This window comes from Clupea harengus, chromosome 10 (genome assembly GCF_900700415.2).
Source record: "Clupea harengus chromosome 10, Ch_v2.0.2, whole genome shotgun sequence".
Classification (NCBI taxonomy): Eukaryota; Metazoa; Chordata; class Actinopteri; order Clupeiformes; family Clupeidae; genus Clupea; species Clupea harengus.
The window spans coordinates 25,843,962-25,870,426 of NC_045161.1; the positions used below are offsets into that span (position 1 = coordinate 25,843,962).

At 44.7% G+C, this 26,465-nt stretch overlaps 1 protein-coding gene across 1 annotated transcript; it reads left to right on the forward strand.

Annotated features, from left to right (window-relative positions):
* Positions 1-9,190: 9,190 nt before the first annotated feature.
* kdm4aa (lysine (K)-specific demethylase 4A, genome duplicate a) lies at positions 9,191-26,413 on the forward strand. Its single transcript, XM_012821756.3, has 22 exons — positions 9,191-9,328; positions 10,512-10,664; positions 10,765-10,940; positions 11,189-11,303; positions 11,836-12,029; positions 12,143-12,192; positions 12,278-12,381; positions 12,566-12,703; positions 12,944-13,200; positions 13,786-13,970; positions 14,326-15,614; positions 15,854-15,950; positions 16,988-17,169; positions 17,411-17,612; positions 18,696-18,772; positions 19,248-19,303; positions 19,753-19,861; positions 20,389-20,577; positions 23,167-23,337; positions 23,666-23,785; positions 23,904-23,996; positions 24,386-26,413. Exons 2-22 carry the CDS (start codon positions 10,527-10,529, stop codon positions 24,521-24,523), a joined length of 4,080 nt encoding a protein of 1,359 aa, XP_012677210.2. The 5' UTR covers positions 9,191-9,328; positions 10,512-10,526; the 3' UTR covers positions 24,524-26,413.
* The last annotated feature ends 52 nt before the right edge of the window (positions 26,414-26,465 follow it).

The following is a 26,465-nucleotide window of genomic DNA, read 5'->3' on the forward strand; positions in this document are numbered from 1 at the left end:
GTCTCCTGACTGTGTGATCCATGTGTGTGTGTGGGGGGGGGGAGTGACTAACCCCCTCTCCTGTCAAGTTGGTGGATCTGCATGTGATACCTTCCTCTGTCCTTTGATGCGCATCATTTTGTTCCTGATTTTTCAACCATTGCCTGACTGAAGTCTCCAGTGATCTTGGGTGTAAAATTACCTTTAGTATGTTGGAGGTTCGACAGAGTGTGCAGAGATTGGAGTTTTTGCTGTATGATCATCACCTGGTTGACAGAGTATCCTATACTGTTTTAATCTATAGTACTTATATTGTTGCTATTTGTGGAGACTTTAATCAGGTGATCAGATTCTGGAGGTACAGTTCTTGTGATGTATCAGGCATCTTTGGGTGGTCAGGTCTGTGGGGGGGGGGTTCAGAACAATATCCAGTTTTGAAATGGAATCAATGAACTGGTAGACCAAGGTACTAATAACAACACCAAGATCATGGGTTTGAGCCACATACTGATAGAAAAAATTATATCTGTTATGAGCTTTAAAGCAGCAGTAAGGTATTTTGGTCAAAAACTAGGAATCTACTGAAAAGCCATGCAAAAACCTCACGAACACCAATAGCAGCACAGTTGGCACTGATAAAAGGATTGCTAGCATGCTAACTCATGTCTTTTGGTGATGTAGTTGGAGATGTGTTGTGAACGCCTTTTCACTGAGCTGCATAGTGGCCTAGCCTAGATGGCTAGTTGGAGTAATAGGTTTGTTTATCTGTCTTTCACCTGACTATATACCACGAAAATGAATTTGAAGATGATACCAGTACTAGTTGCTTATAGAAACATGCTTCAAAAGTGGCGAATTGTTGCATACTCCCTCTTTAAGCTGCATTGGATAAAGGCATTTGACAAATGAATAAAAGTAAATGTCACTTCTTTTCTGTTTCTGCAGTAGAGAGATCTGACTGAGCTGATCCAGGTATTGTATTTGGACTACAGTTCATGATATTTGTGATGCACAATGTGCTAATGAAACTAGATCAAGGTCATCAGCCATTCTAATGCAAAGCGTAATTAAATTCCAAACCAACATCAGACTTGCTAATGCTAATTAAACTGAACCCACATTAGACATGCTAATGCTAATAAAACAGTAATAAGAGTAGAAAATCAAAGGCATCAAATTTGGGGAATATTTGAAACTGACAAACTGATCTGAACTGAAATACCCAGTTGGTAGTATTGGCATATTTTATTTCTCCCTTCCTCCATGAATTTTAGGGACAGGAAGGAAAATCAAACATGGTTCCAGCCCTCTGCTGTGAAATGGACCTGTCCTCTACAGACCCCTTGTCTCCAGCCCAATTAAGCAGGGAATCAGTGGTGCTGGTAAACTGCTGTAGAACACAAGGACAGAGAGGGACTGACAACAAGAACAGCAGAGATGGAGAACAGCCCGAGATTATATAATCTCTGCTTTATTACCCTCATTGGTTCTAATAAGGATTGTGTTAAACACAACAGGACACGGACAAGCTGCACGATCGAACGCATTTGTGTGTGTGCCCATGTTGTGCGTGTGTGTCTATATGTGCATCATGTAAAAACTTTCAGAGAGTATTCAGACCCCTTCACTTTTTTCACATTTTGTTATGTTGCAGCCTCATTCTTAAATAATTTACATTAATTTTTTCCCTCATCTATCTACCCTCAACACGCCATAATGACAAAGGGAAAACAGGATTTTAGACAGGGGCCATACTCCTGCTCCCAGTGAGGATGCACACAGCACAGGGGCCATACTCCTGCTCCCAGTGAGGATGCACACAGCACAGGGGCCATACTCCTGCTACCAGTGCGGATGCAGACAGGCGCCATACACCTGCTACCAGTGCGGATATACTGAAACTGCACCAGTGCACTCACACAGGAGAGCAACCAGTGTGTCAAAGGTTTTCCTACTTTTCAATATCAAGTAGGACATTTAAAAAAAATCAAAAAAACACCAGCATAAATGTACTGGTTAGGTGCCCCACACATTCACTCGCCCTCAGGTTGCACAGGAATATTTAGACACATTCTCGCTTACATAATAGCATTGTTTTAGGTTAGATTTTTAGATTAAGATCTGTCTGTTTACAAGATAAATTACCTGTTTAGCTTTGGGGGTTTTCATTTCTTTTATTAGATTTTATGAGAGTTGTATTCTCTGTTTTTTTTACTGTATGGGGTTTAAGCAAGAAACAGTTGCATTTGAAGTCAAACACATTCAACAGCTATTCTGTTACATTAAGAACAGCCAGCTTACTCCGCCGGAAATAAGAAAAAACTAAAAGGTAGGCCTGAAATTCTCTTCAATAAGCCCCATTCTGGTCTCCTGAGTGTGCTGGATGTTGCAGCCTGTTAGTATTTCTCACTCAAAACCAACAGTCACACAGGGGACACACAGACAACGAGGCTGACAGTTCACATTGCCACTGATCACAGATCATCACTGTCCAATGTGTCAAATCTGCTGACATTGAGTGTCATCGCTGAGCTTCGGGTGAAAAAGCTCCTTTAAGCGTGTCTGCTGCGGATGGGCTTGTTCTCATTCTTATTTCATGGGCAGTCACCGTGGTCTTGCTGGAGCTTTGCCATCTGCCCGGGGAAGCTACGGCCGGGCAGGTGTTTTGATTGCAAAGAGAAGCCGGACTGATTGCTGAAGACGCGTCCATGGTAAACAGATTGAGGGGGGATCGATGGCCTCGGCTTGCTAAGGTGACTGTCTGCGGTCTTCATTGTGAGCCGTGTCAACAGCAGTATGTTCTGAACAGGGCTGAGGGCATGTTTAGCTTTGGGGAAGCCCACAGTAGAATTCACTCACTCCACTACTCAAACTTGGTGGCCTTTAATGAAGTTAAAAGTGACAGTAAAACAGTAAAAATATGTCCCACTTTTTCTTTGCAGACTCATGGGTGTGTTTGGACTCGGTTTGATTTTTATATGTTGAAATGTGTTTGGGTCTGACAGATATGAACAAATGTTCCTCTGAAGCAGAGAAAGAAGATTCATTGGAATTCAGAGTTTATAGTGATAGACCTGTTGTTGGCATACTTCGATAATTTTGCCACAAGTATTTTCTTTTAAGAAAAGTTGCAGATCACCTTTAATAATTAATTCATCACCATTTTGCTTCCTTCACAATTACAGAATTGCAACAGTTTGCTATGACATTAAGATCTACCCCTATGTCTAACATGGAAATAAGACTATGTGCACAAACTGTAGAGATAATGCATCTTCCCTTTGAAGTCTTGAACATCTGGTTGATCATTTCTCTCCACCCATTGTCTTATCAAATCTAGCAGACCTTCAGCAGAATAATATGTTTTATTGTTACATAGTTCGACTGTGCACTCATTTCTTGTGCTGTGTGAACATCTTGATGTGTAATGTGACACTGAATCAAGAGGCGTATAAATACATCATGTTAAGCCTCTTCTATCTGTCTTCTATCTGAGCAGCAGTTTGCTACGCTGTAAAGGGTGCGACTGCAGGGCAGACTGCAGAAAGAGGGCGTGAGCAGCAGGTGCAGGTTTGGCTTTCCCCCAATCCACGACAGGTGCTAGCAGCTGGCAAGTGGGAAGTTGGCATGTGAAGTTCCTGGACTACTACGACATACCATGGTTAAATTGAGAGAATGCTGAAGGCATATTTATATTTCAGCCAGAGTTGGCCCATGGTGGTTCCTGTGGCTTTTTGGCAAGATCACTGAAATTGACCCTGTCCAAGGAAATCTATTACTCAGTGCTCTTGCATTCCTAAGAAGCTTTTGCAGAGGGTGTAGACACAAACTTATGATCATTTCAACCTCTTTGCCTTGTTTTCATTATTTGTAAATGTTACGCCCCTCTACACCCCTACTGGCTTTGCAGTGGCAGTGCAACAGTCTTTGGGTGGTGAATGGGCGTAATTAGCTTTGTCCACACCTGAGGAGTAGTGGATGAAAGCCATGCTGTTTGCCCTCAGAGGAAGATCGCATTCCCAGCATGCTTTGGAGGCTGGTGCACACCCTTCGTTTGGTGCTGGTGTTTTGCAGTCACCATTTTAGCCACTACTTTTGGGTGATATAGAAATAAATACTTTATTTTTGTACAACTCTGTGGTCTGACTCCAATTTATGTTGCGGCTCAAGAGCCGGGTCGTAACAGTAAACTTTGCAATGTTTTACTTATCTCTCTAGTTCTCTACATTCATATCTTTTGTGAGAGGTATATATAGGTAACTATTTGATTAATTCACCCATACCCATGTTTAATTGAACATTCTCTGTACTGCCTCCATTTAGCACTGAGAATACCTTGAAATTAATGATTGTAAATACCGCTGACGTCTTGTGGAATGAGAGTAGAATCGATATGAAGAATGATATAATCGTGCTAAATACATTTGTGTGCATGTGATGGAGTTGTTTGTAGTGTCTGTATCTTCACAGACCAATCTGTTCATTCTGTTATTGGCTTCTGCTGGTTTGCAGTTGGCTGATAACTTTTGAATTGATTGTGCCAGTGGGTTGTTTACAACTCTGTTATTGCCCTATCTTTGACCTTGTAGTCATTTAATTTTTTCTTCAGTTTTCTGAATTTTACTTTAATTAGCTTAATTAGTTTTAAAAGCATTATCTAAACTGTGGTCTTGAACAGTGGTCATTCATATTTGCCATTATCATCCCAGACCTGACAGGGATGGAGGGTTTTGAAGTTGAGGTCATGTGTATGTGAATGCTCTGAATACAATTTTAAAATCATCTTGAGCGTATCAGAATTCTAACAAGGATGTGAATTTGGTCTCATATTAAAGAATACATACAGTGTATATAATTGTTTATTTGTTGATAATGTAAATCAAATTGAGGAGCTTGTAGATGTCATATATAGCTAAATGTTAAATATCACTACTTTTGGCCTATCAAGTTTGATAGATGATGGAGATAATTTCCAAACACTGTTAATGACTTAAGAATATAATAATCAAGTGCCTTGTATTATTAATTACCTTATATGAATCATGTACTTATGTAAGCAGGAACATGGCTTTTCTGTGTTTCTGCGTGTGTGTAACTTAGAATATTAGGTGCCACTTAGTCTGCACATGTACAAGAGCATGTTTAGACCAGAGGTGATAAGAAAGTTCGAACTGTGCTTCTTCCGACCTTGCAAAACTTCCATCCTTGCCTCAAGCGTCAGAAATCCACCACGTGGTTTTCCCTGCTGAACGCTCAACTTCTGTCTATATAAACCTTGTGCGATGTGTTTATCATGGCTTCACTTTCATACTTGTTTTGTGAGTGAGCCCAATTGCAATTGTTGTTTGTCTAATAAATATACTTATATGCAGCTCCGGAGTCCTGAGGTAACTAGGGTGAATTTTCACCTATCAATAGATGTCTCATTTATTTGTTAAAATATGGGTAGATTTCTTATATTTTTAATTCACAGATGTCCAACTAATTTGTTTTGGCACAAAAGACTGTTTCTTTGTAAAGAAATAGTACAAAATGTATAAACATGAGTTTTTGACAGATTTAATGCATCAGGAATAAAGACCCTTTAGTGTCATTAACCATAAGAACTCACCTCTCTGAGAACTCCTGAAAACGCGCGCACACACACAAAAACACACACACACTTGTCCACTCAGACTTACAAAAGCTCTATTGCTGATTTTTCTCACACACTCAGACACACACACGGTTTTGCACGTGTAGGAGCCCTTTCTCTGTCAATCTCTTGCCATCACCGACAAACACACACACACACACATACACACACAAAACAAAAACAGCACTCAGACACACCTGCCTCTTTGTTGTTGCCCCAAATACACATGCAGGAACACGGTCTCTCTCTCTGCCCCTCCCACACACACACACACACACGGGCAGAGACATTTTCTTTATTCTCTCACATGCATGACCATAGGACCCCAGAGCAGAAGAAGACAAGGCATGTTTACAAATACAGCTCTTTGAAATACACGCTGAGAAAGGAACCCAGAATTTCTGTGAATACCTGTTATGTCTGGCCTATTGGTTATAACACAACTGAAGTGTCGACCTTGCAGTAGCATGCACTCATGTGTTAGACAGGAGCTTGTGTGAATAGAATGCTATATAGAAGGCACTGCGTGTGTGTGTGTGAGAGAATGACCCCTTATGTGTATGATAGTGAGAATGGGATGTGGCCCTTAGCCATCCTACACACTGGGCTCCTGAATGCATTCGTATTTTCAGCATTAAGCATGGTGCTTGATTTGTACTTTGCCTGCGTTGTACTTCACTTGCAAAAGGTTTCATGCCAAATGACTAAATATAAATGTGAACGTTCACCAACATAGATGATTTATTCAAAGCTGTTCCTTATGTGGTGTTTTCAATCCATGTAATGACCAGCCTCTTTCTTTACCTAATCAGCCTGCTGTAGAGGGTGGTCCAGGTGACGACAAAGAGGAAGAGCGATCATTTGAAATCAGCATTAAAGTCTTATGATATGTCGTATTATTCTACACGTATACCTTTATGTTTCTTAGAATTAGAAGTAGGGTTAGGCAGATATCTGTGTGTTCCTGAATGTGCCATTTCTATATGTGTTTCTCAGTGTTAAGGTTTGGGGTGTTTTGGTTATGTCTCGAAGGCCATAGGGTTGCTCTAACTCCTGAGAGCAGCGTATATTGCATTAGCTGGTATCTGGACGCAGGGATGGCCCACTAGATCCGAGCTCTGTGATTAACACCACCTTCTCCTGTCAAATCTGACCACAACAATATGGCTGCTGTGGAGGGGGTTGGAAACAATGCTGTATTGGGATCTGATTTGACAGAAATCATGTGGGATTGGTCATTTGTGTTTTGTTTTGTTTTTCCAAATTGTGTTTTTATTAAATAGTTTAGAGGACTTCCCCTTGAAAGGGGACCTTTGTCGAATTTGTAACTAACTCAAGACCACAAGGGACGAACAGACAAACAAACAGCCCCTCTGATACAGCATGCCTGACTTAACCTGGAGAGACTGAAATATACTGTGCAGTTCTGCATTGTGCCTCAGTCTGAATTAATGACCACTGGAATATAAATGAAGCCCTGCTCCTGATGCAAATGAGATGTCTTGGTGAGGTGATCTCTAATGCTTCTCCATGGATAATCCCTGATAACCATTCTAATGCAAAAGGTAAGAGAGGAGGGAGCTTTGCTCATCCCCCTGTAAGTCTACAAATCTATGATGGCGGTCCATTTACGCACACCATACACTACAGCCAGTGTCCTGCATTGTAACTAGTGACGTACGTTATAACCCAAGCAGCAGCAGATTCTGGAGAAGCAACCTAAACATTTCAAATGCTTAATGTTAATTAAATAATGGTAAAAAGGTAAATGTAGTTACACCCCTTGTTACCACCTTGTGAGTCTTGTCATGCCTTGCAGGTTGGGAGGGCTCAACAGGATTGGAATCCATCCAGAAGGTGTGTTCATTCAGAAAGAAATGCCGTTGGAATGCCGTTTGAAGGGCAGATGAACGCATATTGATGGTTACTTTTAACAGAAAATGGTAGTAACTCAGTCTTTCCATCGCCATGAAATCCATTCCATCGCCTTTGATATTGCGTTAGGTCTCGCAGGAAAAGGGTCCCTGTCACTGAAGGATAAACAGACAGATTTTTGGGCTAATTCACCCATTTCAACCTTGAGTAAGTGTTCTTACTTCAGGCTAGTCTTAAAAGACTGTTGTACAATTCTGTTCTGTGATCTGAGGCATGTCAAGACTCCAAAAAATAATAAATAATAAGACCAAAAAACTGAGCCATTATGGTTATGTGTGGTGTTCTCTTTGGACGAAACCTTTCAGTCTGTGCAGGCTCGTGAATAAAGGATGATCCCTGACAATCTGTCAATAGGCATGAGGTTTCACACTGTCAACATTGGTCAGCATTTGAGACATCTTTTAGTAGTCGTCAGGCTAAAGGCCATGTGGAAGTTTTAGTTTAGTTAACCACATGGATCCAGCCTGCACACACTGCAAGCGCTACATTCCAACATGGTAAAACAGATAGGGGAGCCCAAAAAACCAGTTGTCATGAACCAGATCAGAAGTGAAAGAAACCATTTGTGTCCGAATCAGTTCCAGCCAGCCAAGCACATTCAGTCGGTTGCCCCACTCAGGCTAAATCCTCAGTACTCAGATCCTCAGTCTCCTGCAGGCAGCAAGACATCCTCAGCAGGCTTGGCTATTTGCGCTACACACAGACACACACACACTGAAAAAAACTGTGTCTGTGTTTCTTGTTGGCTTTTCATTTTAAATGACTACCAAAATACCCCAGTAGCAAAGTTCAAAAAAGGTATATAGGGGAGAGTCTGTGGTGTTTACTTAGACATTGTGCATTAAATATGCCTCAGTTACATGCTGTTAGGCTATAATATCAGTCAGGTGTTAAATGCATTTATATCAATGTACACATAATATCAATACTTGTACATATGAAATATGAGGACTTTTGCAGAGTACTGTCTCTGTTTTCCTCAGTAAAACATTTGTGAAACGAAACATGAAATGTATGCCTAATTGCCATGTCATGTTGAAAACATAGGATACCAGAAATGTTTTAACTAATTTTGCAAGACTACCAAAACTGTTGTGATATGACTCATTCATATCACAGCTCTGAGCTTCAGGTACACTGGAAGATAATGTATATGAAAAAATGCCAAACAAAATGCAACATCTAATAATAGTCATAATAACACAACCAAGACATAAATAAACACAGAGTGGGGGGAAGGCTTTGTTATAGTTTGGCTATGTAGAGTGAAGAGTGGTATTTTGAGCACGGCTTTGAAAGAGAAGTAGGATTAATGTAGGCAGAGTTGTTGTTTGGTGAGAACTTAAAATCTACAAGAAAAAACAAACCACCACCTCTCACAAAGTTCTGACCCATCAAATCAGAGGCATAGAATACTAATTTGGTCCATAAACGATACGAAAAGTTAAATTGATTTAATGCAATTAATTTTCAATTAATTTCATTAAATCAATTGAATGCAGAATTTTAAAAAGTAATTATCTGAAGTTGCATGACATGTATTTAGACAGGTGCCGGGAACTGCAGGGCGTGGTTTTAGCAAAAAGGCATTTTGATTAGCCCGAGTTAAAACCGAGGAACGCCCTCGGACAGCGTTGTAAACAATCACAAACTGAGCATGCGCTTTTGCCCGATACAATAATGGAGGACCATCCTTACTGCCCGTGGTAAATTCTGAATAAATGCCCTTCTTACTCTGAAGATCTGAGTCACCAACCAGTACTCAACAGCTCGAGATATGTAAGTCGATTTCCACAGTCTGCTGGTGATTCAATTTTCTTTTTCGGTCACTTCACGTGTGTTTTTGTTTCACTACAAATCAGTATTTGTTGCTAGCTAGCTAAAATGCTAGCGATTCTCTGCCTGCAGCTAACAAGCTAATACTTGCTAGCGTGCTATCCTAGCTAGCTAGCTAGCTAACGCCAAGTTGAACTGCATAGCGTTTCCCTATCAGCAAGAACTTGCGTTTCATTGAACTCGTTGTAGCTTCACATTTATTTGCTGAACGGCATGATTAACGTAATACAAATGCATTGAAATAACTTTTTACATTGCTCCAAGTACTAGTTTTCGTATTTAAGCAACTTGCTTTAAACACAATGCGAGCTATTTATTTTCCGGGAGTTAAGCTGATCTGGGCCTTAGTTTGACGAACATGTGAGTTGTCCAATGAGAAATGAAATGGAGAATGTATTCATTGTACTTATCCTATGGTTGGTGTCTGAATGGGAGGATCTTATGAAGGCGCTGTGACAGATTAGCACGCTAACATAAGCTAGTGTGTGATCCTTTACAGAAAATCTAAACGTTAGCTAGCTATGATATAGTTAGCTAACGTAATCGTGCTCAACATGATTTTATCAATATTTTGTCTTTCTACTCACACTTCAACATTGCAAACAGCTGGAATCAGTAACATTTAAAATAGTGATTGCAGTTGTATTTTGCAAGCAAACTCACGCACGTGACTTCAACTATATATTTCTTGTTGTACATTGTTTGCTGGCTAGCTAGCTAGTTATGCTAGTTGGCCAACTCTGCTTGTGAATGTCATGCAGTTAACGTTAGTAAGCTAAGCAGCTAACTATTTTGCTTGGTAACTTTCTAACGTTAATGCCGCTCTGATAACTCCCCGGAAGCCTTTAAAGTGTGTCGTTTCCTTTGAAACGTCGATGTGGTGGCATGTGGAAGCTTACTGTTAAATGCAAAGCAGTTGTCAGCTAGCTGTTTGTTTTGTAGCTACGTTAGTTAAATGCGCCAGGGGATTGACCAAACTATAGGTGGCGACAAACGGCCTCAGCAACCTCCATCCACAGGTCTTTGACGTGTAAACTGTTATCCTAATGCAACCTGCTTGGACATGTTTGTTCTACAAACATCTAATAACCGACCTCTAATTTGATTACCTCTGTTTGTTGTTTAGTGTGACACTGGCAACATGGCTTCAGATTCTGCATCCCAGAATCCTGGCTGCAGGATCATGACTTTTCAGCCCACCAAGGAAGAGTTCAAAGATTTCAGTCGCTACATAGCCTACATGGAGTCACAAGGAGCACATCGGGCCGGAATGGCAAAGGTAAACTGGTTTGAAGACATGCATTGGTTTGAAGACAGGCATTAAGGGCAAATTATGGGAATGAGGATTGTTAACTGTTGCATGTGCTTATTTGATCTAGGTCATACCACCTAAAGATTGGAAACCCAGGAAAACGTACGATGACATTGATGACCTGGTGATTCCCGCGCCCATTCAGCAAGTGGTGACTGGCCAGTCAGGTCTCTTCACCCAGTACAACATTCAGAAAAAGCCCATGACTCTCCGGGAGTTCCGCAAGACTGCAAATACAGACAAGTGAGAAGACTTTCAATATTAACGTGACAAAACATAGGCAAGCGACGCGTCATGTTGCATGAACCTCCCAAAAAGATAAAACACAAGATTCATGATTTGTGTTTCTCTGGGATCTTTTCAGTTAGTTTATAAGAGTTTTGAGTTTTGCTTTGGTTTGTTGAATATGCATTTAGTTCTCTGCATAGTAGAGGCACAGAGTATGACCACCTTCTGTACAGAACATTTACTAACTGTATCTATCCATGTAGGTTCTGTAACCCCAGATATGTGGACTTTGATGAACTGGAGAGAAAGTACTGGAAGAACCTGACCTTTAACCCTCCCCTCTATGGAGCCGATGTCAATGGCACCCTCTATGATCCAGTGAGTCAGTTGTTTTCTCCTGAGGTTGCTGTAAAAGAAGCTTACCTTTCTTACTAACTGCCAACTGCTGCTGGATTTGTTTACTCTGGAGTCTGTTGCCTGACTGGTTCAGAAAGCCATTTTGTTGCATATTTAGCCACTGATTTGTTTGTTTGAAATAGTTTTCTGCACCATCCGTTCTCAGTCATTGGTATCAGGCTTAAAAGACTGAAAAGCTTAAAGCTGCTGTGAAGCATAGCCACTGTAGGAGTCCACCGTTTCACTTTATCATTGCAGAACTGGATGTCCATCTCTTTGATATTTTCTTAATTGGTCAATGCAGTAAAACTATGCAAGATTTTAGTTGCCGGTCGTAGCATTCCCACTGTCTCTGTTTTCATTTCCGCTGTCATAACCTAAAAACGAACGTGAGCTTCAGCATTCCAAAGAAATATTGCGTATGGGAGAATTAAATGGTCCCACTGTCCACTGTTCGTCCACTTTCTGAGGAGTCTCTCAATACTTCTGTCCTCTTGTTCCTTCTACCTTTTAGGACGTGACGGAATGGAACATAGGGTGTCTGAATACTATCCTGGACACGGTGGAGAGAGAGAGTGGCATCAAAATCAAAGGCGTGAACACCCCGTACCTGTACTTTGGGATGTGGAAGAGCACATTTGCCTGGCACACCGAAGACATGGATCTCTACAGCATTAACTACCTGCACTTTGGAGAGCCCAAGTCTTGGTAAAATGAGCTTACATGGCACAAAATATTTGTTGTGGCTTGCCAGGGTTGTTTTCGTGGTAAGAAGGGAAAAGCTGTTTTACTTGAGGTCTAATGCTTGATCCTCTCTTCAGGTATTGTGTTCCCCCTGAACATGGAAAAAGACTGGAGCGCCTAGCTAAAGGTATGTGTGAAGTCGTATTGAGGGGAAATAAAAAGAAATATCTTTTTAATGTGTTGGACATGAACGTGAGGTTTTCTTCTTTCAGGCTTTTTCCCTGGAAGTGCCCAAAGTTGTGAGGCCTTCTTACGACACAAGATGACTTTAATTTCACCATCAATACTTAAAAAATATGGAATACCATTTGAGAAGGTGAGATTGCAGACAACATTACTTAGACTTTAACCTAGTCTGTAAGGTAATGCTTTGATTTCTTCTTTCTGAAATGTCTTCACGTGAACCCTGGGTTTCACCATTTGATGCATGTTCTCAGTGTAGTAATCCACGTCTGTTTGTAATGATCTGGTGTTGATCAAAGTGATGTGTGACTTTCCAGGTTACTCAGGAAGCTGGTCAGTTCATAGTGACATTTCCATATGGATACCATGCTGGGTTCAACCACGGCTTCAACTGTGCAGAGTCCACCAACTTTGCCACACAGCGGTGGATTGAGTATGGGAAGCAGGCCACACTGGTAGGGGCAAATGGCTCAATTCAATTGTTGAAGTGTTTTTTGAGTTGTTTGTTTTTAAGTTTGTGTAGCACACCATATCATGACCCTGTTGTAAGGAAAGTTATATACAGAACATCAGAGGGTCTAACAGGGGCAGTTGTACATTTTCCTGAGTCCTCAACAAGCATACGCGGAAGCATTTGTGTTTAGGAAAGTCATTACGATGAGGGTTGACCCAACGTCATCTGCCTTGTGTTCCAGTGCTCGTGCCGGAAGGACATGGTGAAGATCTCAATGGACCTGTTCGTGAGGAAGTTCCAGCCGGAGCGCTACAAGCTGTGGCTGGCCGGGAAGGACAACGGGCCCATCGACCACTCCAAGCCCACCCCAGAGGCGGCGGAGTTCCTGCAGGGCGGCAGGGAGAGGTTCCTGGTGGAGCTCAGGAAGGAGGAGAGCAGCGACCAGGCGGACCACATGGAGACGGAGGCCTCCAGCACCACTGAGGGAGAGGAGGAGAGGTGGGGGGCTGTTCTCTTAATCACACACACACACACACACACACACACACACACACACACACACACACACACACACTACACATGTATATATGCTGTAATCTAACAGTTAATTAATTTAAAAACATAATTTTTCTTAATTGCTTAAGCACACACACACACACACACACACACACACACACACACACTCCCCACTTGCATGTGTTAGTATTCCAACAGTTCATGAGACCAAGAATCCACAGGTGCATCACTTGTAATCATTAGATACATATAGGCTGAGTCGTGCCTAGCTAACTCCTTTACGCATGTCAATGAATAACGGGGTGGGAAAAACAGGATATACTAAATCTGAGGTCTCAGAGCCTCAGAGAAGCTTTTGTTTTTATTACTTCTGGTCTTTTCTCGTTATTTTTGTATTACCTCTTCACAGTTGGATGTACCTCAATGTGGCATTGATGTACTTTTTGTGGGTGCACCATTGTTAATCCAAATGTCTCAGAAGAAACCCATTTTGAAATTCTCTCTTCAAAAACTGCCTTGATTTGTTTTTTGTGGTTGACATCTTTGCGTTTTGTGGATGTTGTGCAGCATCTCTAAAGAGAAAGCGGCCGTGAAGAGACAGCATGGCTGCGTTGAGACTGAGCCGCAGCAGCAGCAGGAAACACCTCAGGAGACGCCCAGGCCAGACCAAGAAGAGGTGGAGCAGAAGAAGGCTCGTCTCTCTCCGCCCGAGAATGAAACCCAGAAGCAGGAGCCGAGCTCAGCAAGCCCAGGTAACGTGTGGGACAGAGACCCCCCTCTAATCTTTTCAAGATCGTTTTAGATTATCACATTTTTCGCTCTGAGTTTGAGAACAACATGCATTTTCACACTTTGATTTACTGACTCAGTAGTCAACTCGCTGTGTAATCAGAAGAGACTTGCATGCTTAATAGGTTACTGGTGGACTTTTCAATAGACTTCCATCATGATGCAGGCGCTGCACAGCAAGATTTGACTGCAATTGAAAGATTAACTTCTGTTAACTTCTGCTTTGATGTACTTGGGCACAGTGGGACCAGTTTGTAGATACTCAGTGAACATGTTATTAACACTGAATAAACTTTTGTTTGTATGTTTGTCTTTCAGTTTCAGTTCAAGTGCCAGAGCCGCAGCAGCAGCAGCAGCAGCAGGAGGAGCAGCAGCAGAAACCATGTGAGGTGCCTCAGCAGAACCAGCCCCAGGCAGACACTCAGGCCAAGGCAGAGAGCAGCACCCCACAGCCAGCAGAGTCAACAAAGCCTGGGGCGAACGAGGTAAAGCCTGGGGCAAACGAGGTAAAAGCCGCACCGGCAGAGCCAACCAGTCCACAGCCTGCACAGGAAGAGCCCACTGCAGCTGAGCAGGGTTCATCTGCTGGGGGTGAAGCCTTGGAGGGGAAGCCTGCTGAAAAGGTGGAGGCCTCTGTGGAGCCAGGGCAGGGAAAACAGGGAGTCCAGGAGTGCCCACAGGTGGAGGTTTCAGATCAGGCAGCAGCAGCAGCTGCTGCTGCAACTGCAGGTGGGGTGCCTGCTGAGGTGGAACCAGCAGAATCGAAGCCCACTGATCTGGAACCATCGCAGGTGAAGTGTTCAGAGAAGGCGGAACGTTCTGAGGCTGACCCAGAAGACGAAAAGCCAGCTGTCGAGACGACGACGACAACGACCGAAGACGAGAAGCCAGCTGTCGTGACGACAACGACAGAAGACGAGAAGCCAGCTGTCGTGATGACGACGACAGAAGCGAAACCCATTGAGGTGCAACCAACCAAAGGAAAGCCCTCTGCGGTGGAACCGTCAAAGTTGCTGCCTGTTAAGTTTGAGCCTCTCAAGCTCGAGCGAACCAGAGGTAAGCCTGCCAAGGCACAGAACACGAAAGCATCCATCTGTCTCACCAGGAACAGCACCATGTCCCCTCCGACACCGTCGCCGTCACCGTCGCCGCCGCGATCACAGGCCCCTGCCCAGCCACCAGCCAAAGTAGCCAAAGCCAAGGCAGTCGCCCCAGCCGCACCAGTGCCCACCCCAGTGCCCACGGAGCCCCATGCCGCCGCAGGGACAGCAGCCCTCACCGAGGTCAACACCAAACCTGCCCCTGCAACCTCAGTTACCCCTGCACCTGTGTCTACCCCTAGCCATACCCCGGTTAACGCCCCAGCTACTACCCCGGCGGCCCCCAGCACCAGTCCGGTTCAAAGGCTCTTCCAGAGGACGCTGAGTCCGGCAGAGGTGCTGCACGTCCACAGCTACGCCAAAGGAGACTACTGCAGCGAGGGCGAAACGCCACGCAGGGAGGACCGGAACAGCGTCGGAGACGACAGTGACCTTGAGGACGATGATGACGACGATGACGACGACGACGATGATGACGACGACGACGATGACGATGAGGTCAAGAAGGTGAGTGAAGGGGTTGGGGGAGTTTGTCTGCATACTGGAGTTAAAGGTATACCGTAGTTAAATGCATACATTGGTCAGAAGTATACATTGGTCAAAAGATTTTTAAAATACATATTGTGATTTAAAAGCATTCATTCATAGTGGGATATCCAGTACCTCGTCTGATCTGTTTGAAGTTGAAGATGCAATGCATCATGGTCTGTTGTAAACGTGTTTGGGGTTTATTCTTCATTTTGCAGGAGGCAGATGATGAAGCTGAAGACGAGGGTATGACTGAGCGCCTGGGGAAACTCCCCCGTCACCATCCACTCATAAAGGACAGCATGAGTGATGAGGGTAAGACACCTGGAGGAACGTCACAGGGACAACACCAAACACTTCCCAGAAATCTCCATAACTTCACGGGGCCAAATTTACGTGTGTTTAGCCTGCGTCTTTCTGGTCAACATCTAGGCCTAGATATTAAACATAGCTTGTACGCGCACAGCTAAACAGCAGCGGTGAGTGCAATTTATGAATGCGTAGCTGTCCATGTCTAACTTATCGCATGATCAAGTGTTGGTAATGAATCACCTGCTGCGTGCCGTCATTTTGTTGAGTGAGCCAGAGCTTTACGTTATGGCCTTTAACACACATGTTGTGTGAGTACATTTTGAAGCCTAGACTGCAGAAGGGATGTCGCCATTAGGTCTGAAAAGAAACAGTGGAGACATCACTTGAGAAGTTGTATAATTTATACATTTTATAAGGTTCACAAGCCAGCAAAATGATTCTTTTGAAGTTCTATATCGCATTATGAAATGAATATCGCTAAACTGTTCGAGTGGTTTGCTCCTACCGGTGAACGTTCTGACTCCCCTTTGGCGGCGATTACTGTTCTTCTAGTCAGTGTTGTTCGAGTATTCGCAATGCATCCATGCTGCCAGATGCTCAGACAACTGCACTTTCATAGTCATTTAATCACGGGTGACATTTAAACCCCCTTGGATAATCACTCTTCGTAATTTGGTGATCGTGCAATCAGCCAAGTTAGATGCGTCAAAGAGAAAAACACCCCTTTGTAAATGTGGCCCCTTGCATTCCTGTTACATTTAGGTCACAGTTCAGTTTATTGACCCTTAAGCTCTAGTTATGGAATTATTGATGCATGCTCCCTTGAGCACTGTTAAATGGAATTGTAACATATAATGAGAGGGTGCGTTTGCTCTGAGTTTAATCTAAAAGCTAATTTATTGAACACCACTTCTTTCAGTAGTTGGGAATAGATTAGCTGAAGCTGCCTTCGAGATATAATCACAAATCTGGACCTTTTCCTTTGCGTGTTGATGGAGGTTGAGAGGTTTGGTGTCCCTATAATCCCCTGTGTTCCCCAGAGCTGCAGGAGCCGGCGGCAGCGGAGGACGAGGTGGTGGAGGGCGACGCCTGGGCCCGACCGCTGGCCTACTTGTGGCAGAACCGCCCCTACAGCCTGGAGAAGGAGAAGGAGTACAACCGCAGCGTGGGCCTGCAGCGACCCTACTGTGCCGTGTGCATGCTCTTCCACACCTACCAGCGGGTAAGAGGGTCATTGGCACGGAGAGAATAAGGGGGCTTTGCCTTTGTTTAGCCTTAATGTGGCAATAGTCACACGGGTGTGTCAGTCAGATCAGATTGTCTGTCTGTTTACACACGCGCAAGTTTCATTGGAATTCAGTTCAATCTGTTATGAATAACATTTTCAATGCCACGCTTACAACTAAGCCACTGTTATTTATCTTTTATCTTACTTTTTATCTCTTTCTGTCTGTCCCCCCCAGACTGAATGTGCGGACAGCGACCCCTCGGGTCCTCTGGTGGGTCCGGCGGCTCGTCAGCGGACCAAGCCCTTGATTCCCGAGGCCTGCTTCACCACCACCACTGAGGAGTCGGCGGAGGTCGAGCTGTTGGCGCCCTACCTGGAGGCCGACGGCACCAGCCTGCTCATCAGCTGCACCGTGTGCAGCGTACGCGTCCACGCCAGTGAGTGACAGGGCTAACTGTGTGCTGCCATGGATACGGGACTTGGGTGGGGAGGAGGAGTAGGGAACTTATTTAGTGCAGTACTTACATATTTTGTGAGGTTTTGTCGACTCGCTTAAGATATAGTGTTGAATGCTATAAATGTTTTAAATGTACATTGAACATGTTTTTCACAGTCCACTGCATTATATTGTTTGAAGGTATTAATGTAAGGGTTTGTTTTTTTGTTCAGCGTTTTTATTGGTTTAATCTTTTTAAACAAGAGTAGGTCAGACCCAGTAGCCAATATTATAAAGTATATTGAAGAATTGTGTACAAATTGAGTTTATCAGTTCATTATTTTTGTTTTAAACTGATCTAATATTGCTGGATCAAATAGTTTTATGATTGGCTATGATTGGCTATGTATTGGCTATGTATTCTTCCATTCCATTCTCGGTTTGTGCAATTACATGTCCATTTTATTCATAATTTGGCTAGCTAGCCCTTCCACACAGACTAGATGGTAGGCCCTGACCATAGTGTATCAGTACACTAGGCCAAATACACCAAACTACTAGTTCCAGGCTACTGTGCTGTAAGAGCACTGCCATACTTAACCTGACCACCAGTTGGTTGTTTAGTTCTGTTCTCATTTCATTTTGCCCTCTCCCCATGTCCCTCTTGCTGTAACTGCCCCACACTTTGGGACCCACCGGTCTAGACTAAGAGTGCCTGTTTAACTCCCAAGAGGGTTTTCTACTGATCAGTTGAAGTACCAAAGAGCATTGCTTATTTTGGCATCCAGTGATTATTTCACCAACATCAATATTACGACAATAGAATTAGGCAACTTGACGTCCTTTGGCAGTTATTTACAACCATAAACAGATGGTTGCAGCACTGGCAACCTAAAATCCCTCTTAACTAGAATATATCTTGTACATAAGCGTTAAGCGTTAACTTTGAGCTAATATGTAACCACGCCGATGGTCCCATAGCCGTGTTTATTGTAAGCGTACGGTTGTCATGCTCTTTATGGTGCTGGCTATGTAGAGGGTGAAGGAGCATCACACCCATCACATGCTGTTTGTCCCATGCCAGGTTGCTATGGCGTCAACCCACACAGTGTGACCAAAGGCTGGAAGTGTGCCCGCTGCAAGGCCAACGCCATGGCCGAGGTACTAATCCCAGCATGCCGTCTTCACACACACTAAAGCCCTCATGAACACACTCATGCTGGTCTGATCATGCTGTAGTAACATGTTAGTAATACACTCTTCACACACACTAAAGCCCTCATGAACACACTCATACTGGTCTGATCATGCTGTAGTAACATGTTAGTAATACACTCTGTAGTTTCTTGGAGAAGTACATTTCCATTTGATTTTATTGTCTTATTTTTAGTTTTTTTCTTAGACTTTGAAATGTAATAAGCAAAGCATTTGAGATATAGTCAACAAAGACACTGTTTACTACGCTCCTAAGACTTTATGACCTGGTTTCTCGGGAAACTGTGAGGGCTTGCACTCATCTGCACTGCTGTCCGTATGAAAGCCCTTATGTTTGTGCAGCCATTGCTCTTAATGCCTTGCTGCGGTGAGTACCTGTCTTGTGAGTCATGTGTGTGTTTGTGTGTTTGTGTCCCCACAGAGCTGCTGCCTGTGCGCGCTGAGGGGAGGGGCCATGCACCGAGCCAACAATGACAAGTGAGTGAGCAGGAAGGCCCAACAGAAGGGGGCAGATAGGGCAGATAGGGCGTTATCACCCCGCCGCCTGCCGCCTCAGCTAACCCCTCATTACGTGCTCTCGTGAACCATGTCAGCGCTGGCCGTGGGGTGGTGAAAGGGCCTTAAATACCGGGTCAAGTCTGGACACAGCCCTCTTTTGGCTTTTGTGTCAGTCATTGAAACATCTGCCATATGTACAAAAATATATATATATTTTTTCCAAGTATTGTAATGGTTGGCCCTTTTAGTCTATTTGTGTTTGTTATTATGTGTGTCTCATGTCAGACTTTCACTGTTGTACGGCTAGTGTCCTGTTAGTATATTATGATTCTGCGTGCCGTTTTTAATATTCAGTTGTTTGTGTAAGATGTGTTAACGTGTGCGTGTCCTCCGTCTACCTGTGTTTGTGTGCGTCCTGGCTGCCACAGGTGGGTGCATGTCCTGTGTGCAGTAGCTGTGCTGGAGGCGCGCTTCGTGAACATCACCGATCGCTCCCCTGTGGACCTCAGTGGCATCCCCCTACAGAGGTTTAAACTGGTGAGTTCCTCAGACTCCTCTCGTACCATTCAGCTGCTGGTCAGGAGACCGTGTCATGTATTGATAATAAACAATACACAAACAATATCATTTATGATGCTTTAGATTACATTTACATTCAGTCATTTAGCAGACGCTTTTATCCAAAGCGACGTACAAAGGAGAGAACAATCAAACAATCAAAGATTATAGCAGTACAACCCCCACACCACCATCACAAACCCATTTTTAATGAAACACCCCAGTGAGGTAGTTGTGTTTAGTCACACTTGTGTTTGGCTGCACCGTTGTTATCATTGCCAAAAATGTCATGACATGCGAACATTCTCTTGACATGACTTCCAGGATTTCAAACGTAGTGATGCCAACATGGCGTACCTTCTGATGTCCATCATAACACCATAGATTTTGACGTGGGATTCTGCTGTCTAGGAAGAGCAATGATGTAGTTGAGCCTTGTGCTGCGTCGGGTTCTGCTGCCGTTGTTCTGCGTTCCATGCCTGTTCCCCTCTGTCTCTCCCCTGCAGAAGTGCTACTACTGTAAGCGGCGGATGAAGAAGCCGTCCGGCTGCTGTGTGCAGTGCTCCCACGGTCGCTGCCCCACCTCCTACCACCCCACCTGCGCCCAGGCGGCAGGCATCCTCATGCAGCCCAACGACTGGCCCTTCGTCGTCTACGTCACCTGCTGTCGGCACAAAGGCCCCGTCCAGGCTGAGGTGAGCGAGTAAGGAGAGGAGAGAGTAAGACAGGGAGGAGGGGAGATGGAGGGAGACAGACAGACAGACAGACAGACAGACAGACAGACAGACAGACAGACAGACAGACAGACAGACAGACGGAGCTAGAGACACAGACAGGGGGAGCTGGAGACAGACAGACAGACAGACAGACAGGGGGAGCTGGAGACACAGACAGACATGCAGACAGGGGGAGCTGGAGACACAGACAGACAGGCAGACAGGGGGAGCTGGAGACACAGACAGACAGGCAGACAGGGGGAAGCTGGAGACACAGACAGACAGACAGACAGACAGGGGGAAGCTGGAGACACAGACAGACAGACAGACAGGGGGAGCTGGAGACACAGACAGACAGACAGACAGGGGGAGCTGGATACGGACGGACACAGACAGACAGACAGGGGGAGCTGGAGACACAGACAGACATGCAGACAGGGGGAGCTGGAGACACAGACAGACAGGCAGACAGGGGGAGCTGGAGACACAGACAGACAGGCAGACAGGGGGAAGCTGGAGACACAGACAGACAGACAGACAGACAGGGGGAAGCTGGAGACACAGACAGACAGACAGACAGGGGGAGCTGGAGACACAGACAGACAGACAGACAGGGGGAGCTGGATACGGACGGACACAGACAGACAGACAGGGGGAGCTGGAGACACAGACAGACAGACAGACAGGGGGAGCTGGATACGGACGGACACAGACAGGCAGACAGGGGGAGCTGGAGACACAGACAGACAGGCAGACAGGGGGAGCTGGAGACACAGACAGACAGACAGACAGGGGGAGCTGGAGACACAGACAGACAGACAGACAGACAGACAGACAGACAGACAGACAGACAGGGGGAGCTGGAGACACAGACAGACAGACAGACAGACAGGGGGAGCTGGAGACACAGACAGACAGACAGACAGACAGGGGGAGCTGGATACGGACGGACACAGACAGACAGACAGGGGGAGCTGGAGACACAGACAGACAGACAGACAGACAGACAGGGGGAGCTGGAGACACAGACAGACAGACAGGGGGAGCTGGATACGGACGGACACAGACAGACAGACAGACAGGGGGAGCTGGAGACACAGACAGACAGACAGACAGACAGGGGGAGCTGGAGAGACAGACAGACAGACAGACAGACAGACAGACAGACAGACAGACAGACAGACAGACAGACAGACAGACAGGGGGAGCTGGAGACACAGACAGACAGACAGGGGGAGCTGGAGACACAGACAGACAGACAGACAGACAGACAGGGGGAGCTGGAGACACAGACAGACAGACAGGGGGAGCTGGATACGGACGGACACAGACAGACAGACAGGGGGAGCTGGAGACACAGACAGACAGACAGACAGACAGGGGGAGCTGGAGACACAGACAGACAGACAGACAGGGGGAGCTGGAGACACAGACAGACAGACAGACAGGGGGAGCTGGAGAGACAGACAGACAGACAGACAGACAGACAGACAGACAGACAGACAGACAGACAGGGGGAGCTGGAGACACAGACAGACAAACAGGGGGAGCTGGAGACACAGACAGACAGACAGACAGACAGACAGACAGGGGGAGCTGGAGACACAGACAGACAGACAGGGGGAGCTGGATACGGACGGACACAGACAGACAGACAGGGGGAGCTGGAGACACAGACAGACAGACAGACAGACAGGGGGAGCTGGAGACACAGACAGACAGACAGACAGGGGGAGCTGGAGACACAGACAGACAGACAGACAGACAGACAGACAGACAGACAGACAGACAGACAGACAGACAGACAGACAGACAGGGGGAGCTGGAGACACAGACAGACAGACAGGGGGAGCTGGAGACACAGACAGACAGACAGACAGGGGGAGCTGGAGACTAAGAAGAACATGCATGGGAGATGGATAATCTTTCCCGCTGTCAACAGTATGAACTGGGTGAAAAATGGCACCAAGTCCATATGAATGTCAGTGCAGGGAAACATGACTGGGAGGGAGGAAGAGGGGACATTCTGAAGGTCATGTGAACCATTTTAACTGATGTAATTTTCATTTCCTATGGGAAGTTTACCGTCATGGTGGTTACAGATATCTTGCTGTCCGGAAATGCTTGGAAAAATATGTAGTTGCTGATGATTCATAATCTTATTTCCCCAAATGTTTTTTCAGAATTTATCTTTAATTTAATTTTGAATAGTTAATACATTGCAAAATGTATAAGTTGACATTTTTAGGTTGGGTATTGGATGTTGTAGTTTGTAAAATAAAAATACTTAGGTTTGTTCACATTTTAGTGGGTGGAGAATGAAAATGTCACTGGAAAGTATATGATACAAGTATAGTATAAAAGTAGGTATAAAATATTACAGTAGTAAAGTAATAAAGTTATAGTGTCGTAAAGTATTAGTGTCTGTTTTGATACGTATTGCTTTCTGTACTCTCAAGGTGTGCTCGTAAAATTCTTTCTGGTAATAATGTGTGTGTGTGTGTGTGTGTGTGTGTGTGTGTGTGTGTGTGTGTGTGTGTGTGTGTGGGTGTGTGGTTGTTTTCCCAGCGTAATAAGGCAGCCCTGAGAGAGCTGACCGTGGGGCAGAAAGTTATCTGCAAGCACAAAAATGGACGTTACTACCAGTGCGACGTCGTGCAGCTGTACAAGGAGACCTTCTATGAGGTCAACTTCGATGACGGCTCCTTCAGTGACAACCTCTTTCCTGAGGACATCGTGGTAAGACGCCTCCTCAGTACTAGAGCACTAACCGGAGATGTTTTATCAGAGAAGTGCAGCTGCTAATAACATGTGAAGAGTGTGGGACTCTTGTGGCGTCTCTGGTAGGCCTGTGCCAGATCAGCAGCAAGGACAATGGTTTAAGTCCCACTGAGCTACCATATGGATTAAGCATACCTACAGTATATGTCTTCAAATATAATGATATAGTGTCCTCGATATAAATATCTGCTAAATAATATTTATTCAGTTCAGCTTTACTTATGTAATGGCATTAACTGTGTCTGTGTGTGCGTGTGTCTGTGCGTCTGTGTGTGTGTGTGTACAGAATCGGGACTGTGTTCAGCAGGGACCTCCTGCCCAGGGCGAGGTTGTGCAGGTGAGGTGGACGGATGGCCTCGTCTACGGAGCCAAATTTGTGGCAGCTCACGTCATCCAGATGTACCAGGTAAGACGAGAGCAAGCAATTCCACTACTTCCACTCTTAAAACATGGCTAAATGTACTTTTTTGAATCCTTGTTTTTTAGTGATTTACCTCTTTCACACTGCCTGTTCTTATGTTCAGGTGGAATTTGAAGATGGCTCCCAGCTTACATTCAAGAGGGACGAGGTCTACACCCTGGATGAAGACCTGCCAAAGAGAGTCAAATCGAGACTGGTGAGTCCCAGCTGTCTGTCTGTCTCTGTGTCTGTGTCTGTCTCTGTCTGTCTGTCTGTCTGTCTGTCTGTCTGTCTGTCTGTCTGTGTACTATGACCGTGCTGTCCCTTGATTTTTGGTTAGCGTTTTGTGCCGTAAGTCTTCAGCTCTTTTTTGACACTGTGACAAAGAAATAGTGCATTGTGACGAAAGTAGGTCTGTTGGAACAACAGATAACAACCACCTTTTCAATTCAATACTTCTGTGACATCTCAGCTATTTAGCATGCAAGAATACACCTGCTTTTATCAGTTCATTACTTTTAGCGGTGCCGGCTGTGCTGTTGTTGGTGTTTGTAAGGTTTGCATGTTGATCACTCCTGTGATTCTCCATCATCTCCTCCCCTGCAGTCCAAGGCGTCGGACATGAGATTTGACGAGATGTTCGGCGAGAAGAAGGTCCAGTCGACCAAGAGGCAGCGGGTGATCAACTCCAGGTACCGGGGAGACTACATCGAGCCGGTGATCTACCGAGCCATCATGGAGTAGCCGAGCAGGAACAGACAACACCCCCCCCCCCTCCCGGAAGGTTCCTGCGCCGCCGCCTGACTGATCACCAGCACTGATAAACCAGGACCCTCCACCAGAGCTCTGCCGAAAGAGTGGGCGTCATGACAACGACGACGACTCATTTCTCTCTCTCCACACGCTTTGTCTCTTCCTGACTCTTCCGAGAGAACTGTGAACAAAAACTCTTCCCCATAATTGATTGTTCATATTCAGACACACACACACACACACACACACACACACACACACACTCTTTACACTCAACAACCCAATCAATTGCAGCGTTATTTTAATTTTGTGTTGTGTAGGTAGTGAGCCATAAGTGCATCTGTTGACCCGGAGTGGAGAGGTGGAGGTACTCTCTTAAGTAAGGTAAAACGCTTAAGTAATGCAACTCGCTTAAGTAAGGTGACCGTCTTAAGTAAGGTAGCTCTCTCAAGGCGTGTCCCTCTCAAGACCCGGTGCCTTTCTAGACTGGGCCTTGAGTTCTCTGAGTGGGGAGTCCACCTCTGGCAGAAATTAGTTCTGTTCAGTTCTGGCCTTGGTTCTGGTTTTGAAGCATTGCCTCCGTCTGTGTGTTCAGCCAGGAGGAAAGAAAGGCATTCACCTTTTTTTGAAGTGATGCTGAAGATTGTGTTCGTGTGGAAAGGCTTACCAGGTCATAGTTCTCTAACAAATGTTCGAACAGAGATGTTCTCTGCATTTCAAAGAATGTTGCCTATTGTCAATCAGTTTCATGTATTTATTGTTTAAAGCGCTCCTCATTCAGGGAGCGCGTGTTCTGCCTGTGAGTCTGGGAGGCTTAGCCGTTGCCATTTAATTTTACACACCTCTAAGCAGGAGTCCAATGTCAACAGATGACCGCATTCCCGAACAATGTACATTATATTAGGAATATAATGAATATAGCGTTTCCATTTTTTAGAGGTTGTTTTTTTTTCTCTCGTTTTTTTTTTACCAACATATTTATTATATGGTGCTTTATGAAATTAACCTTGGCAATACAATTGTGTCAGTTACTATGCTGTAAGTTCGAGGTTCTGGACCGATTTGTTGTTCGTCCTATTTTTGCTATGAAGATCTTCTGGACAGAACCCCCTTCCAGTGAAATGCCACGGATTTCTTTTACACGCAGCCAAGGTCCTTCCTCTTTTAAATGAAAGCCGTGCTTCGCGCTCTAATTTAAGTCCGACTTTGACTGGACCGTTTTAATAGCAACATGCAGCCATTGCAGTTTGCTTTCCTCGAGATGATGAAATTTATTTTCAATGCATTATTTTTGCACTCATATTAATATTAAAAATAATAATAATAATAATCTATATTTGTCGCTTCCCGGCATAGCCAAGTTCAAAGTTTGGAAGATGCACTTAACGAAAGGACATACAGAGGCCTTCAGCAGTCCCATGGTTTGCCTGTATATTGATGTCTAGTGTGTGTTTTGTCAGACTCCGTAGTGCTGATGGCCGTAGGAGATAACAGTCGATTTTATCAAGGCCCACTTTTAAAGGCAGAATCGTAGGCCGGTCGCTATCTAATATCACCACTCAGACAGAGCAGTTCGAAATGGAAAGAAGTTTTCTATTTTAAAATAGCCTATTTTATTGCTTTTGTTTATATTTTCCATGTTCTGTGTCCTTATATACTGTGTGATAGACTTGTATGTAGTTTATTTAAAGATGTTGAGCTGTTTCTGCTGGAAGTGGATGTTTGTCGGCTGCTTCCTGTTTTTAAGCTTTGCTCAGACGTGTTCCCCCATCCCTGGCCTGTTTGGCATGGATGCCAGTCTGTCTCGCTCACATCATATTCATGGATTTTGTAAAGACCATCAGTTTGTGTCAGTAAAAAGATATGGGCATACACGTTCCACTTTGGGGCAAGGAGTGCTTTCTTAATTGTTTTGCTGTCTTAAAGGTTATTC